Source organism: Henckelia pumila, chromosome 2, assembly GCF_033568475.1.
Source record: "Henckelia pumila isolate YLH828 chromosome 2, ASM3356847v2, whole genome shotgun sequence".
NCBI classification, from domain to species: Eukaryota; Viridiplantae; Streptophyta; class Magnoliopsida; order Lamiales; family Gesneriaceae; genus Henckelia; species Henckelia pumila.
The window spans coordinates 104892913-104910030 of NC_133121.1; the positions used below are offsets into that span (position 1 = coordinate 104892913).

The 17118-nt window shown below is 34.0% G+C and overlaps 3 protein-coding genes across 6 annotated transcripts; 2 read left to right on the forward strand and 1 right to left on the reverse strand.

Moving 5' to 3' along the window:
• Window positions 1–554: 554 nt before the first annotated feature.
• LOC140881144 (mitogen-activated protein kinase kinase kinase YODA-like) lies at window positions 555–6113 on the forward strand. 2 transcript variants are annotated; one of them, XM_073286215.1, is made up of 12 exons: window positions 555–783; window positions 1412–1989; window positions 2155–2889; window positions 3083–3170; window positions 3300–3362; window positions 3871–4031; window positions 4117–4192; window positions 4311–4370; window positions 4463–4570; window positions 4655–4882; window positions 5100–5194; window positions 5303–6113. In XM_073286215.1, exons 2-12 carry the CDS (start codon window positions 1442–1444, stop codon window positions 5784–5786), a joined length of 2646 nt encoding a protein of 881 aa, XP_073142316.1. In that variant the 5' UTR covers window positions 555–783; window positions 1412–1441; the 3' UTR covers window positions 5787–6113. The 2 variants fall into 2 exon arrangements, with proteins under 2 accessions (XP_073142316.1, XP_073142315.1); XM_073286214.1 differs by having other exon boundaries at window positions 1437–1989.
• A 785-nt stretch (window positions 6114–6898) lies between these two features.
• Window positions 6899–8866, reverse strand: LOC140883391 (pentatricopeptide repeat-containing protein At1g55630-like). Of its 2 annotated transcripts, XM_073289836.1 has the most exons (2): window positions 8602–8866; window positions 6899–8482 (listed from the first exon to the last, which is right to left on the reverse strand). In XM_073289836.1, the coding sequence occupies exon 2, from the start codon at window positions 8305–8307 to the stop codon at window positions 7066–7068; it is 1242 nt and encodes a 413-aa protein (XP_073145937.1). In that variant the 5' UTR covers window positions 8308–8482; window positions 8602–8866; the 3' UTR covers window positions 6899–7065. The 2 variants fall into 2 exon arrangements, with proteins under 2 accessions (XP_073145937.1, XP_073145936.1); XM_073289835.1 differs by having other exon boundaries at window positions 6899–8866.
• Window positions 8867–13368: 4502 nt separating this feature from the next.
• On the forward strand, window positions 13369–15724 carry LOC140881711 (remorin-like). Of its 2 annotated transcripts, none has more exons than XM_073287236.1 (5): window positions 13369–13699; window positions 14393–14428; window positions 14530–14617; window positions 14774–14855; window positions 15268–15724. In XM_073287236.1, exons 1-5 carry the CDS (start codon window positions 13537–13539, stop codon window positions 15460–15462), a joined length of 564 nt encoding a protein of 187 aa, XP_073143337.1. In that variant the 5' UTR covers window positions 13369–13536; the 3' UTR covers window positions 15463–15724. The 2 variants fall into 2 exon arrangements, with proteins under 2 accessions (XP_073143337.1, XP_073143336.1); XM_073287235.1 differs by having other exon boundaries at window positions 13371–13699; window positions 14387–14428.
• The last annotated feature ends 1394 nt before the right edge of the window (window positions 15725–17118 follow it).

Here is a 17118-nt window from a genome sequence, read left to right on the forward strand (position 1 = left end):
ACATCATTATATGCATGCTAAATTATAAAAAAAAAAAAAAGGAAGAAGAAGAAGTATTCATTGTTATTACAATCGATACAAACATGTTAATACATACAATCTATACAAATATAATATAATATTATAATTTATACAAATAGAAATTTAAAATCGTCTGAATGATATATAATTCAACAAATCTATCGTAAAATTGCATTGCAAATCTATGTATCCAATATAACTAAAATTAGAATGTAAACAATGACTCAGAAAATCCATATATGGCACTGCTAATCCATTCAATACAAAATTAGAACGGACGAAATGACCTAAACACGATTATATTTTCCCTTAAAAGCTGAAAATCATTCACCGTGGAAGTGTTGCCACAAATTGAAATCATCATGTGTATCAAAATTTCTTTTTAGTCGAGTAAGTAAAAATAGATTAACATAAATGATTAATTTAATTATTTGAAATTACATTGAATCAGATTCGTCTTGTTGCGATAATAATATTCATTAATATTATTAATAACTACAATAATTGCATTTAAAATTCATCCAAGGCTCAGACATTTCTCTCCCCTTCTCTCTCTCTCAGGCCTCTCACCAGTTTCTCTCTTTACGCGCTTTCTTCGAAACGTCTAAAGTCACGAACAGCACGCGCTGAAATTTTCTTGGCGTGGTCTTTAGGCATGTGGGATTTTGGGGATTTCAAAAAATCGAAGGCACATATTTGATGGACTATGAAGAGAAAGTGAGCTGTATCTTGGTCGTGGGATGTGAAAAGCTGAGATTTTGAGTAAGTTTATTTAGTGTCAGTGTGATTGATGACAGTTATCAGTTACTTGAAATTTTGTTTTGTATTTGTGGATCTGTTGTGAATTTAAGATGTGATTTTGGGTAGTAGAGATCGATTTTTTGTTGACGCCGTTGATTATGAAGAGATCAGAAGTGTTTGTTGATTAATGTTTGAAAGCTAAATAGAAATGGTAGGAATTTTTTTGCTATATTTGCGTTGCTGTGCTAAATATTATCTTTTGTTGTATTTAGCTTCATATTATTGTTCATTTTGCTGATGTTTATTGTGAAAAAATTGGATTGGAAATGAAAGGACGGATATGGCTGGGCTACTGATTTTTTAAGAAGAGGGAGAAGAAAAAATAGCAATAAGGATCTTGTAAAATAAATATTTGTGGTTTGTTCAATGTACTGACTTGCTCAATTCTTTAATTTGTAATTTTGGATAGACATGTCCCCTAATTTGTTACGTTGACGTAAGATGGAAAATTTTCAATTCCTGTTTCCTTTGTTAAGAATCCAACTCTGGTCTAAGGTTGACTCTGGAAGAAGTTTTTGGGCAACACGCACTTGCATGATATTTGAATTGGTTTTTTTAGTCATGAGCTGTTTTGTTATTTTGAATACAGTCTTGCTTTGTATTCTCGTGTTCAGAAAACATGCCTTCTTGGTGGGGGAAGTCGTCGTCGAAAGAACCGAAAAAGAAAGAAATCAAAGAAAGATTTATCGACACCATACAAAGGAAATTTAGGAGTCCTGATAGTAAATCAACCGGCATATCGGGAGGATCTCGACGACGGTCAAGTGATACAGTTTCAGGGAGAGGATCTCAGTCAAGAGCCCATTCAAGGTCTCCATCGCCTTCCAAACATGTAGCACGTTGTCAAAGCTTTGCTGAAAGGCCTATAGCCCAAACACTTCCCTTGCCAGGTCCTGCAAATGAGAATCATACTGATGCTAGAACAAGCGAAAAGGAGAAGCAAAAATTAGAAAAGGGCTCTAAACCATTGTCATTTCCGCCAGTCTCGAGGCCTGGATGCACCCGGCATAGGCTGGACCCATCAGATTTCGATGGTGAACTGGTTGTTGCTTCAATCTCTAGTGAATGTTCCATTGAGAGTGATGAACCGGTTGGTTCTCATCAGCGTAGCCCCATGGTATCTGACCATGATTTTTGTGGTGGAACTGCTGCTATTGGTCCTTCTAGGTGAGCAGTCCTCTAAAGTGATGTGGGGGAGGACATTTATTTGTTTTTTGTTTTTTGCAATTTTATTAAAAAAAACTGCTCGTATAGTTTGGACTTTTAACATCGAAGGTTTCGCTCCTGACTTACTAACATCAGGCCTTGTTTTCTCTTATTATTTCGATAAAGCATTGTTGTCAAGGATCAGTCCCATGTGGTTCCAGTAATCTCAAGAGAAACACCATTTCCAGTGAATATCTCCAACAACAAAAATGCCTTCTCTCCACCTTCTAGAAGACGACCTTTGAACAGTCAAGTGCTGAACTTGCAGGTTCCAGCTCATGGTGCATTTTGCAGTGCTCCAGATAGCTCAATGTCCAGTCCCTCCAGAAGTCCAATGAGAGGTTTTGGCTATGAGCATACAAGATCTGCTTTCCCTGCTGGAAAGCTTTATTCCGATATTCCCGTTGTTGGATCTGGTCAATGCTCAAGTCCAGGCTCAGGTCAGACTTCTGGGCATAATTCAATGGGAGGAGATATGGTGGGGCAATTATTTTGGCAACCCAGTAGAGGAAGCCCTGAATATTCACCTAACCCTAGTCCTAGAAGGACAAGTCCTGGCCCTAGTTCAAGAATTCATAGTGGCGCTGTAACGCCGCTCCATCCTAGAGCTGGAGGAGGAAACTCAGAGTCACAGAATAATTGGCTCGATGATGCAAAACAGCAAAGTCATCCCCTCCCCCTTCCTCCCCTATCAATTTCCAATTCTTCGCCTTTCTCTCATCCAAATTCAGCTGTAACGTCACCATCAGTACCACGTAGTCCAGGAAGGGCAGAGAATCCTACAACCTCTGGTCCACGATGGAAAAAAGGGAAGTTGCTTGGCCGAGGCACATTTGGACATGTTTATGTTGGTTTTAGTAGGTGAGAAACTATTTTATCGCATGCCCTTGTTTTTTTTCTTTGTTCTCGTTTTCCATTATGTGATTGTTGATTTGTATCCTTTGCATCTTCCCTCTTTGTTAATTTGTTTTCGAAATTGTGTGTGTGTGTGTATTTGACTCAATTGTCTTGAAGTCTTTTCATTATTTTATGGGTTCTGTTCTATGGGTTTTAGTGAAACTGGTGGAATGTGTGCAATGAAGGAAGTAACATTATTTGCTGATGATGCAAAATCAAAGGAAAGTGCGAAGCAGTTGGGACAGGTGAGTATTTCGGCCATTAGAATGATTTGAGGTTTAATTTTTCATGCAGTTTCAGAAGCAAATCTTCAGCTGATTTTTTCCCTATCATGTGTATGAGAAAATCCATACAATCATTACTGTTTCTTGCAGGAGATAATGCTGCTCAGCCGCTTAAGTCATCCAAATATTGTGCAGTATTATGGATCCGAATCGGTTGGTCACTTTCCAGCTCCGCTTTTTCGGATGCCTTCTATAATCAGTCTTTTATTGTGTAAACTTTCTAAATATCCATTGGTGAACTTAGTTTAGTCATAAGCTTTGCACGTTATTCGGCAATTAAAAGCCGAAATTTACTTTAATAAGAGCGGTTCGTTGTACACTTTCAGAAAAACATTTATAAACATTTTTTACGCGAACCATAAAATTTGTGGATAAGTTGTTACCAAAACGAATCTTTTTATCGAATGCACTTTATTCGGCAATTAAAAGTCGACAATTACTTTATCAAGAGCAGTTCGTTATACACTTTCAGAAAAAAAAAATTATACAAAGTTTTACGCAAACCATAGAATTTGTGGATAAATGGTTACCTACTCGAACGAAAGAAACTTATGTATGATCATGCAATTCATGGTAACTTGTATGGATCACTCATAAACTATTACATGGTGTCTTTTTTCTTGAACTTCCATTGATGTTTTAATCCTTTATCCCTTATCAGGTGGATGATAAGTTATATATATATTTGGAATATGTATCTGGGGGTTCTATACGTAAAATTCTGCAAGATTATGGAAAGCTAGGAGAATCTGCAATTCGCAGTTATACTCAACAAATTCTGTCAGGGCTTGCCTATTTACATGCCAAAAATACCTTGCACAGGTGAATCTGACCAACATTCGTTGAACTGATTTTGTCCTTGCGATGTTGGCGTGGATATGAATTCTTATAAAAGTATCTGTATTAGGGATATTAAAGGGGCAAATATACTTGTGGACCCAAGTGGCCGAGTTAAGTTGGCAGACTTTGGCATGGCAAAGCATGTGAGTTTTAATATCTTCTTTCAAGTGTTGTGAAATTTTACATTTCAAATAACTTTTGTACACGGGAAATGAAGAATTAGGATTATTCGCTTGCCTTCATATCGTCAATATTTTACAGATTGCAGGGCAATCCTGTCCATTATCTTTTAAAGGTAGCCCTTATTGGATGGCACCTGAGGTTAGATTTCTATCATCATCTCTTACATCACCTAAAGTTTCTTGTGCTTGGTTTTCAGCCGCATAACCATATTCTTCTTTTTCTGTCCGTAGGTTATAAGGAATTCTAGTTCATGTAGCCTAGCTGTTGATATATGGAGTCTTGGATGCACAGTCTTGGAAATGGCTACTTCAAAACCACCTTGGAGCCAGTACGAAGGGGTGTGTGAAACTATTTGGACTCTAAATTCAGGACTTGATTTTCGTTCTTGTTTATTTGTAAATGTTTGGTCTTTGTGATTAAAGGTGGCAGCCATGTTCAAGATTGGAAATAGTAAAGAACTTCCAACAATTCCTGATCACCTCTCAGAAGAAGGTAAAGATTTTGTGAGGCTCTGTTTGCAGCGGAATCCCCTGCATCGTCCCACAGCTTCTCGGCTTTTGGAGCATTCTTTTGTGAAAGGTGCTGCCCCAGCAAAAGAATTAACAACTGCTTCTGAGTATCCTGCCGGGTCAAATGTTGTAAAATCCATGGTACACTAATTTATCTGGGGCAAATATCTAAATATTTATGTGTTTGTGTGTGATGCTGTCTAATTTCATATTCAGGCAGGTAGATTGAGTTAGAATTTTGCTATTTTTTTCTTTAAAGCTTTCGAAACCTGAAACAGTAACCATACTTCTCATTTGAAGTTCACTTACTCTTCATGTATGTATCAGCGATAAAACATGTTCAACAAATCTTCTGTAGGGCATTACTGTTCCCGTGAGAAGTCTTCTGCAATCGGATATGGAGAGACTTGCCATCCACTCCTCCAGAATGTCAAAATCCAATTTTCATTCGAGGTCATTATAAACGTGTGGGGTGTGTGTGTGCGCGTGTGCGTGTAACTGTGACATTAAGGTAGTTTTGAAAATCTCACTTGTTTTCTGATTTTTTCCTTGCTTTAACAGTGATTCCTATTCTCCAAGGAACATATCGTGCCCGGTGTCTCCAGTTGGGAGTCCTCTTCTACATCCAAGATCGCCCCAACATATGAATGGGAGAATGTCCCCTTCGCCCTTATCTAGCCCCTTTACATCTGGTTCCTCCACTCCTCTAACCGGCGGCATGGGCACCATCCCACGTCATCTTAACCAATCGATGTTCCTGCAAGAGGGTTTTTACAACGACCCAAAGCGCCCCTCTTACTGGGATCCGGACATTCTGAAAGGGGTATATGCAGAATCTAATGCATTTCAAGAACTGGCAGCATTTGATAATGATGTCTTTAAAAAGCAGTTTGGAAGGGAAGCCAATGGAGAGTTTTATAATGGCCAATCCGTATTGGCCGATCGTGTGGCTCAGCAGCTTCTAAGGGAGCCCATTAAGCTGAATCCACCTCTTGATTTCAATCCTCCCTCTTCACCAGCAAGCCACCGTACTACTGGTTCATGATAGGCCTAATTTGCCGTGGCTCGATTTTGTATGCACATTTTTGACATTGCTTAGCCGTCTCAAGTTCTCGGACGAAGACTTCCCGGAACTTCATGCCATCAGACGGTCCCGCTCTTACAAATTTAAGTTGTCTAGGTTTTATTTTGACATGAACACAAATGAAATATATTTATTCACATGGGGTTGATAGCTTTATTGTACAGCTAACCCTTTGCTAAATCTTCTGTATTAAAATTGTAGACCAACATAACATTGAATATTATTTCTCATGAAAGATGTAGTTCTTTCACATCTCACTTCCCCACCGTGACAGATATTAAAAATACAGACGGAATCGGTTGTTTATTTGTTTGTTTGTTTTTTTCCCTTTGGTTTTAAATGTAACAGCCACGTCTAAAATCCATAAGGTTTTCTTAACCACAACACCAGTCTGGCCTTGGACTACACCAACCTATGCCACACTGGTGTGCCCCTCCAGGTATAATGAAAATCAATGTAGATGCGGCTGTCACCGATGAACTTCCTCGGTTCGGTGTGGGTCTGGTCGCCAAGGACTGGTGCGGCGTTCTTTTAGCTTCAACTCCATGACTCCCAGGAAAATATTCTCCTCGTCTCATTGAATTGCATGCGGCGAGTTAAGGCATAAGGGCCGCCCTCGGGTTTAATCAGAGGAACTGGAATTTAGAGACACACAACCGTAATAGCCCTTCACTGTTGCCTCTGGATGCCCCTATGATATGCGATCGTGATAAAGAAATTCCATCTTCAAAAACCACAGCGAGGTCGACAAAATTCCACTTAAAAAGGAGAAGAAATCCACAAGTTCTTACATCAACTCTCTCGGGGAGCTGCGTAAAATATCCGATTATGTTTGCTTTAAACAACTGCAAAGCTTTTATTACATCCCAAATCCAATTGAAATATATTCATTTTAGAGCAGCCTTCATATGGTAATTATATTTGAATTCAGAAATAATGAAAAAGTGGTCGACTACAAATGGAGGAAGAGCTAATACTCCGGTTGATGGCAGGGAAACTTGGCATTTGGCAAGAATTACATAAAACAACACAAATTTTTCATAAACGAAGTGATTCTTTAAAGTAATATTTATTATCAAAACACAAGCATGATATGTATATCATTTGGAAAAGACTATCAAAATTGTGGTTTGCTAAACTTACATCAGCTTCTGAAGGGAAACAGCTACATGTTTGAGCACATTTTCGCAAACATGTTACACTAGATCACTCCTAATTAGGAACTTCGTATACTTAGCAGCTAACATCTTCTGTATCTCTTGATTTTCCCAAGTAGATGAACATAGTCCCCTCTTTCCACCATATGTTTCACCACTTCTTGAGCTTCATCCATTTTTCGTGCATTCCGAAGGTAGTTCAATATCGTAGTGTACACAAGAAAATTTGGATTACAACCTCTTGATCCCATTTCTTTCAACATCAACCGAGCCTCGTCAAACTTCCCAACTATACAAAGCCCACGAATCATCGAGTTGTAAGTGAATACATTTGGTAATTGCCCCTTTTCAAACATCTCATCAAACATTTTCCGGGCCTTATCAAGCTCACCAGCCACGACATACCCCGTTATCATGACGGTGTAAGTGACAACATCAGGCCTACACTCATGCTTCATCATTTCATCAAAGAAATAAAGGCAGGCATCCAAATTTCCAGCCCGACTGAGCCCATCTATCAATGTCGTGAAGTGGAGAACACTTGGATCTACACCAACTTCTCTCATGTGATTCAGAAGCTTCAGTGCTGCTATAGGTTTGTCCCCTTTACCAAGAACATGTAGAAGGAGATTAAATGTATGAAAATCGGGAGAAAACCCATTTCTTCCCATTTCATCTAGTAATCTGTGAAACTGATCCAGCTTCCCCAACCGAAACTTGGCACACATGATGATATTATAAGTTAACACATCTGGGGAATGGCCTTCAACTAACATCTGCTGATACACCCATTCTATCAGTCTGTACTGACTTTGTGTCAAAAGAGAGTGCAGAATCGCATTGAAAGAATGTTTAAATGGTCTATAATTAAACGTCTTTGACTTAATGAACCTCTCCACAACTTTTCTAGCTAATGCAACCTCACCACAGGCACATATTAATATGTTGAAAGTACGTGCGGTAGTAGGATACCCTTTCTCGATCATCTCGTCAACCAATCTCCACATTGCCTTGAATTCTTCAGACTCTGAAAAGATCTGCATCATAATGTGATAACCATTAACTGTATGTCTGTAATTATCTTGTTCACCGGACCACACAAAGAACTTGTAACCAAGTTTGGCACACCTATTTCTGTTCCCGTAATTTACAGTCTTTAAGATACCAAATAGAACTTCTCTCACAAGAAGACCTGAAACCCTAACCCCTAAATCATTTAACACCGGTTTTGCATCAAATCCCGGACCATCTTGATGCAGAATTTCAAGAATCCTCGCAGCATCATTTCTCACCTCATAAAAAAAATTCTGTCTTGCACAAGACATTTGATAATTGGAGCCCTCAGAATCACCTCTGGCTCCCGAAGAGCCAATTGTATCAGAAAAAGCTGCGGGGTTTTCTTCCACACTGGACTCAAAACTCGAGCTTTTCCAATTTCCGAGAAGAAAATCCTCAACGCCTCTGAATCCGTTTTCAAGATCACGGCCATCAGTTGTTCGACTACATAAAGCACGAGAAGCCTCACAAAAACAAGAAAATCCCTTGATAATTATGGGAACGAAAAGAGCAACAGCGCGCATAGCCGTAGTAACTGAAAAATTGAAAAACGCCCATTATACCTGCAAGTTGTCAGCACCCAGAAATGCAAACAAACCCGCAAAATCAATTCTAAGCTCAAGCACAGAAATGTAGACTAAGAGCAGTTCGATAAATCGAAAACTTCCCATTAACCGGAAATATGAGAAACAAGGAAATTCATCGATGTGATATGAAATTCGAACTTTGATCCTTCAGAAATAAGCAGACAGAGCCGATTCGAAATTTTGCTCGGGGTTTTGGTGTTCAGGGATAAATCAAGGGCTTTAAGAATTACAGAAGGGGCTATCAAGCTATTCAATCGTCTGAAATATGTTCATACAACATGCTTAATTTTAAAATTGGAAAAACTACAATTTTGATTACGTCATTTAGCGATTTTCATTTATATTTTTATATTTCAATTTTAGTTTTATATATTTCAATTTTTTTGCAATTTCAATCTTTTTTTCTTAAAAAATGCTTACATGACACTATACACATCAACACTGCATTGGTGACACATCAGCGTCACATTAAAAAAAAAACTAAAATTGTCAAAAAAATAAAAATAGTAGACTAAAACTGAAATCTAAAAATATAGAGGATTAAAATCGCAAAATAACAAACATATGGGACAAAAAACACAGTTGAAATATTATACTACACCAAGTAGTGACACATTTGTTGTAAAATTAAGAAGAATAATTAAATGAAATTATGAATAATTCTTTGAAAATTCAAATCTTGATCAAAATTTTAATCTCCTAATTGCAATCATTGCTTTTGAATAAATACAAACATACCTCATAGAAGGTTTTATACAGTTTGGTTTTTACATAATCAAAATAGAATCAAGTTTGTGTAAAAATCTTTTGTCCAAAAAAAATTGTGTAAAAGTTAGGGGTGGAACAGGGTCGGGATCCGTCCCGTAAATCCCCTATCCAACTCTCGTCCCGAAAAAAATCGAAAAACTTAACATTTCGAGACTCGATTATTTGGGATCCCGTCGGGTAGGGAGAAAAAATCCAGATTTTTTTTTATGTTCAAGATTTCGTTCAAAAAATAAAAAAAATGTGATAATTTTATTAAATATACTATTTAGAAACATATATTTATAAATAAAAATAAATATTCAACTTAAAACATATAATATTAAAATATTTCGGATAATGTTTCAAATTTTTGTTAAGAGAAAAAATGTATCGGATGATTATTAATAAAATATTCGGATACAATTACTAAATAAATTTTGTTAAATAGATTGTCAAATTAATCTCTTGAGTTTTGTTCTACATATTTGTTCTAATTAAATAATTATAAATATGAATTAATTAAATTATTAATTTATTTTTAAAAAAAATACACAAAAATAAAATGGCATTTCGTGATTTTACAATTTGATCGTTTCAACAATAAAAATTATGCGAATTAAGTCCACAATTAAGTGTTATATGAGTTGAAACCTAATAATATTTAACTTATTATATTAATAAAATTATTAATAAAATATATTATTATATTATTTCGAGATGGGTCAGGAATCCCGTCGGGATAAGATTTTATTCCCGATCCCGCTTCCGATATTAATCGGGATGGGAAAAATCCCAAAAGTTTGGGTCGAAAAAATTTAGGGTTGAAATTTTTTCTGGACGAAAATGAGATGAGATTCGGGATGGATCGAGATTTCGAGAATTTTTGTCACATCTAGTAAAAACCAGTCCGCCGTAGAGAGCACGCGCGGAACTTGTGAAGCCCGAGTTTTGAAGCAGGAATTTATCTCAAGCCCAAGTCTAAGGCCAAGACCAAACCCAAGACCAAGACCAAGTTCAAGCCCAATAAAGGAGTGTAATACCTTGATGTCTCTTTAATTAATAATAATTAAAGGAAATTCTCACATTTCAATAAATATTATATTGCCAGCATAATTTATTCGAGAGCACAATTTAATTAAGTTTTTTAAAAAAATAATTCAGAATTTATAAATATAAAGTATATTGTTAATTTGAGTCTAGATTTTTTATTTCTCCTATTGTATAATTATATAATTAATTGCCAGATTGGAGTTATTTAGGCAGAGATGCACGTTCAACAAAATAAAACCATACATTGAACTTGAGGACGAAGTTTATTTTCAAATATGGTCCATTAAGAAAAGTACCATATAATTAATTATTCCGTGTGTAAGTTAGGAGCTCAAGGAAAATAATTTATTGAGTATATTAATTTTGGAGCTGGATACGGCTGAAAAAATAAATTCAATATAGTTTATGTAAATTTTATCTCGCATATTTTTATTTAATTTTTTATAATTTTTTAAAATATAAAATAGACCTTTAAAAATATAATGAATGATATCTATTCGGTGCTATGCCAAATAGTCAATGATAATAATTTGGGAAAAGGAAGTGATGGTTGAATTAGGATTTGCCGACTTAATCCGGAAGATTTATACATTATTGTCCACATTAATTTCACTATTTGAGTGATAATCATAATATCGTTGCCGTTCAATTAAAAGCACTAAGCCAATCAAGGGTCTCGCGTATTATTTATTTATACTTTTTGAAAAATGATATTATAATTTGGCCAAAAAAGGATATTATAATTTTATCGATGATGACTAATTAATACAAGTCTCTTAAATAATATATTAGGCCCCCCCACCAAATTAAAATGCCCCATTATTGAACTTGAATTCATCACCATTTGTTTAGAACCTTGATTTGGAGTTTCAATAGTTAAGAGTACGATGTTTTTCAAAACATGTAAGATTAAATCACAAAAGGTATGTACATAAATTACAATGAAAATAACAAATTTTTTCGCGTGACAAATGTTGAGGTGTTATCTTTTTATAAGAAACGCTATTAATTTTATGTTAGTATAAGGATAATACCCTGATTATGAATCCAATTGTACAAAAAATGATTTTGAGATTAAAATCCATAAAAATACACGTGTCTCACATAATCAAATTAAAATTGTAATATTTGATATAATATAAAATAATATAAAAGAATTAGCCTTGTATTAACATATCATCAACCATGATTGCAATTGGGAAAGATTCTACCCAATTTGTTTTATTTTATTTTTATTTATCCACTAAATCATAAAATATAATATCGATAGAATCTTGGATTTTGGCTTTATATCTCTTTTTTAACGATGTCCCAGCACTCGTTTATCGATTTGGCACAGCGCTAATCAGTCCGGCGTGATTTGGAAGGTTTAGCTGTGTGGGACTATTTCAAAAATTTATTCAAGAGACTTTTTATTTATAATTAAGTAATATATTTATTATAAAAAACAATACTTTTCATGGATCGCATCAAATAAGATATTCATATAACAAAATTGATATGTGAAATCGTTTTATATTAGTTTTTATTTTGAAAAGAATCTTTATTTTTTTCTTCTCTATAGTACAAATTCGACCTTCTGTATATATAAACAAAAAGTTTTGGAGTAGAACATGCCCCATGTGGAATTTATTTGTCCTTTATGCGAATGAATGATCGTTAAAACTAGTAGTTATCAGTATTATCACTATATCGATGAGTTTCTTTTATAAAGATTAATTACTTTGTTGTCTAATAGATTTATTTTTATTTTATTTTATTTTTTGCTCATTGAATAAGATGTATCGAAATTAAAATGGAAAGGCAACTTTTCTACAATCCCATTTAATCAATTATTATTGCTAAAACGAACTCTTGAGATCCTTCTTCCTTCCCATATTTTATGTTCTCTTTAATATATTTTATTATATGCGTTTGGTATTTTATACGTGGATTTACGGTTGAGTTTTTGATATACCGTATTCAAAATATTGATATGAAAAAAATTCATACCGATGCCGATATCAAAATTTTGAAATTTTGGTATGGAAAAAATTCATACTAATAACGTACAAATATCGAAAAAAATTTTAATATACCAAAAAAATGTTTATATATCGAAAAACATTCGATACGTTATAGAGAAAAATTGATATTTTGGTTCGGTGTATCTGTCCTACGCGATTGCTGTCTTTATAGAGAATATATAAATATGAAATATTCATAGAATAATATAATAAAGATTGATAATATATAAAATATAAACTAAAATTGAAAATCACTAGGATGCCAGAGGTGAGACAAATGTTCGGCCTGGATTCTCAGCCCAATATCAACATATGAAAGAGTCAATGGTGCCATATGATATTTCCATATTATTTTATTAGAAAATTTAGCTTTTGACATTTTTGCACAAGTGTCATTTTCTATATTTGATTATTTTCTCGAAGTTTGATGCTAACACTCATCTATGCATATCATAAAATTAATATTCATAATATTATTTTTTAAATAAAGTAATATCGACGTGGGGCGTACAATTTAACATAATTTGACAAATTGTTTCCATTTCTTTTGATTAAACAAATACTTAACAAACAGAGATACATGGTAAAATATAAGAAATATAAATATGTATAAAAATTTAGATTACCTTTTTTTAAACAAAAAATAAGATTAATGTAATATCAGACGTGTTATATCATATTAAATAGCTAAAAGTGTCAAAATAAGTTAGACTATACAAAATAGGTGAATTGAATTGACAATTTTTTAACTCATCAATCCGTTTTGACACCTCTAGACATAGCAGACAATTATATAATAGGCTTACTAAAAAAAATCTAATAAGCATGAGATTATACATATACTAATATTCTCCTAAAATATATATTTAAATATATTATATATAAATATAATAATTAAAATCTCAAGAATTAAATAAAAAGATATCAATAGTGTGCCAACACGAAGTAGGGGCAATACAATCTGTACAAATCGTCCAGCTCTTGTTCGATTTCGAGCGACAATTACCTTACTACAGCCAACATTATTTAATTTTACTCCCTCTCCCCAAATCCATTCTCACTCCGTTTTCTGCCAAGACTTAGCAGATCACCGAAGTTTCCTCCAGTGATGACTGTGGAAGAAGCCCAGAAAGTGGAGCCGGTGGCTCCGCCTCCCCCGCCGCCGGTAGCGCCGGTTGAAGCCCCGAAAGATGTAGCAGGAGAAAAGGCTGTGGTGCCACCTCCCACCGAAAAGAAACCGGATGATTCCAAGGCTCTTGCCATCGTTGAAAGTAAATAGTCGAACCCACTCTTCTTATCTGTTTGTTTATTTCTTGTATTTTTGAATGTGTATGCTAGTGTAGAGGTATTGAACTCTTTCCCAATTTCTGGGGTGAATCTGACGTTTTTGCATGTAAAGGAATAAAGGGTTTTTCTCTGTTTGTTTGAAAAATTGGATCTTGATCTGTAAATTTGATATGGATTTGAGGTTGCTTCCTAGGATTTCAGTGAAGGAAGAGTGTATTAACAGGAAAATAAACTAATGCAGTGTTTTGTGTTTAGGGAGATTTTGTTATGGGATGGCACTGATTGTTTGTGGCTTCCGAATTTAATTGCTAGTGATGATGTTATTTTGGTGCTTTTGCTGATGAGAATTTGTTTACTCTGTTTCTTTGTTTTAGCCTTTTATACTAACCAAAAAGGATAACATGTAGCTCACACAAGGGGAAAGGAATAAATTCCGAGAAGGTGGCATGTAATCTTGTCATCTTGTGTGTCAATATATCCGGTGGATCGATTTATTTTGTGATTTGAAGTTTTACTTAATTGCTACAGTTTCATTTCTTCCATGTTGATGTCCAGAATTACACACTATATTTTTAAACCTACACTTATGCAGCCTGATAATGACCTGATCACCTATTAATTAAGCATATATTTCCTAATTTTTTAAATTTTCTTTTGGTGTATTGCTGAAGAACCAGCTGATGTGAAAGAACACGGGGGATCTGTCGACAGAGGTAGTCGAGACTGAAATAATTTGTCTTTCTTCTTCAAGTTCTTGTGGATTTCGAGAAGTTGATGAATCAAGAAAATGCTTAATTCTTTCACCATATTTCAGATGCAGTATTAGCTCGGGTAGCAACGGAGAAGAGGTTGTCCTTTGTCAGAGCTTGGGAGGAAAGTGAGAAGTCAAAAGCTGAAAACAAGTTCGTGCTTTCTTGAACGCGCAATTTTTTAATCTGTTCAATTCGCCATTTTATTTTTTAGCGGTTAGCTTCTCAAAAGTGCATGCACAGCGTTTTAACAACGCAAATGAGGAGGATATTGATGTAGTTCTTATCTACTGAACTATTTATCTACAGAGCTCAGAAGAAACTTTCTGCCATTGGGGTATGGGAGAACTGCAAGAAAGCCAAACTAGAAGCCGAGCTTAAGCAGATTGAGGTAACTAGTTGTATGACTTCGTTAATTCGTATGCTTTGTTATTAATTTTTTCAATCAGTCCATCTGAATTCCTATCATTTTCTCAACCCGTTTTTACCTGTTGTAAATGGAGGATATTGATTCACAAGTATAAGAAATGGATTGAGTTTTCTTTAAAAATTTAATAACCTTGGATAATACACCATGTATTGCTAACAAACGTGTGTGCTTTCATAAACAAGCTGGCACCTTGTTATAATTTGTTTTGGGGGAAAATAGAGGCTGTGTTTGGTTTCATTTCCGTACAAGATATTCTTAATATATATTAAGAGATGGATCAAATAAGGGATGTGACAACTAGTCGCCGAGAAAATGCATTGCATTTATTTTTTTTCTTTTGCGTGAATCACCCGAATGTATGGGCGGCCTGCAGGAACAACTAGAGAAAAAGAAAGCAAAATACATAGAAAAGGTGAAAAACAAGGTTGCTTTAATCCACAAGGCAGCAGAAGAAAAACGAGCGACAACCGAAGCCAAACGAGGGGAAGATCTTCTCAAGGCAGAGGAGACTGCGGCAAAATACCGTGCCACTGGAACCGGTCCGAAAAAATTACTGGGGTGTTTTTGAAGATGAAATTGTATTTGGAAACGAGGTTCGTGTTCCACATTTTATGTTTGATTGAATATGTGTTAATTGTTCATATGTTTGTTTGTGTGGTAAGTCCTGTAATTTATATCCTTTGATCATCACTTGACCGCTATGTGCGAATAGTGAAATTGTGTATTCAATAGATTGGTGAAAAACAGTAGTTCCTCTGTACTGTGAAAAAGAAATGTTTTTATTTTATTTTTTTCTTGAATGATGAAAGGAATGTTATTGATGTGCTTTATTGGATTTTAAAGTCCTATGTTATTAAAAAAAAAATATTCTTTTTATAGATCTGTAAATTTTTTTCCATCATAATTTGTTTTTAGATAATATAACAATTTTTCAATTCGCCATTATACTTGTATAACTTGTCCTATCTAATCTTTCGTTCTTCTCGTCATACTATTTATACATCTATTAATTATTTATTTTACATCAATCAAATCATTAATCATTTATTTTATATCAATCAAATCATTAAATTTAAATTATTATATTACCCTTATAAATAATACTATTCATATTTTTTTTATTTTTAAAAAGGGCAAAATGGTAATTTATCATTTTTATATAAAATTCAATCAATCAAATCACATAAATTATAACGTATCAATCAAATCAAATACTATATTAATTATCATTTTTTATTTATTTTATATTATATTATATTATATTACTTATCCAAATAATATTTATCCTATCCTCGAACTAAACGATACCTAACACCCATCGCGAGTTATTTACAAAGTCTTAGTATTTGGAAAAGTTTACAAAAATCATTTTTCAAGTTTTCTTAACAAGTATCTTTCAAGGGTAAATTAGCATTTAGTCCCGAAACCCAAACACAAATTTATTCTCAGTCTCTTGTCAGAAAAAATATAGTTTAAAATCTCTGGGCCCACGTAATTTTTTCGGATGAAATTCAGTACAAAAAGTTGAAAATATGGTACAAATAGATGATATTCGAGCACTAATTGTTTAAGATCGAGTATAAAAAATAAAATTTTGAGTATAAAACCTGAACATCTTTATTAATATGAACTTGCAACATATATTTAAATACTTAAAAATCATAGAAATTCGGTACAAAATATTGAAAATATGGTACGAATACATGATATTCAAGCACTAATTATTTAAGATCAAATATAAAAAATAAGATTTTAAGTATAAAGCCTGAACATTTTTATTAATATTAACTTGCAACATATGTTTAAATACTCAAAAATCATAAATATGTACCAGATCTAACACATTTGGTACTAAAAAATCATATATTATTACCACATTTTCAATATTTTGTACCGATTTCCATCCAAATAAGATAAATGTGTCATTAATATCAATATTTTTTTAGTACTAAAAAATCATATATTTGCACTAGATCTAACACATTTGATATTCAAATATCATATATTGGTACCATATTTCTGATATTTTGTACCGATTTTCCTTTAAAAAAGACAATATGTCATTAATATCAATATTTATTTACATATTTTAGTACTCAAATATCATACATTTGTACTATATTTGAAACATTTGATATTCAAATATCATGTATTCGTACCATATTTTCAACGTTTTGTATCAAATTTCATTTGAAAAATTATGTGGGCCCAAAGAGTTTAAACT

Bases quoted from the DNA above. Each gene is read 5' to 3' on its own strand.
- LOC140883391 (XM_073289835.1), bottom strand. From the start codon at position 8,562: ATGCGCGCTGTTGCTCTTTTCGTTCCCATAATTATCAAGGGATTTTCT.
- LOC140881711 (XM_073287235.1), top strand. From the start codon at position 13,537: ATGACTGTGGAAGAAGCCCAGAAAGTGGAGCCGGTGGCTCCGCCTCCC. The intron at 13,700-14,386 runs GTAAATAGTCGA...GTATTGCTGAAG, and splicing joins GGCTCTTGCCATCGTTGAAA to AACCAGCTGATGTGAAAGAA. The intron at 14,618-14,773 runs GTTCGTGCTTTC...ATTTATCTACAG, and splicing joins AAGTCAAAAGCTGAAAACAA to AGCTCAGAAGAAACTTTCTG.
- LOC140881144 (XM_073286215.1), top strand. From the start codon at position 1,442: ATGCCTTCTTGGTGGGGGAAGTCGTCGTCGAAAGAACCGAAAAAGAAA. The intron at 3,363-3,870 runs GTTGGTCACTTT...ATCCCTTATCAG, and splicing joins AGTATTATGGATCCGAATCG to GTGGATGATAAGTTATATAT. The intron at 4,371-4,462 runs GTTAGATTTCTA...TTCTGTCCGTAG, and splicing joins CTTATTGGATGGCACCTGAG to GTTATAAGGAATTCTAGTTC.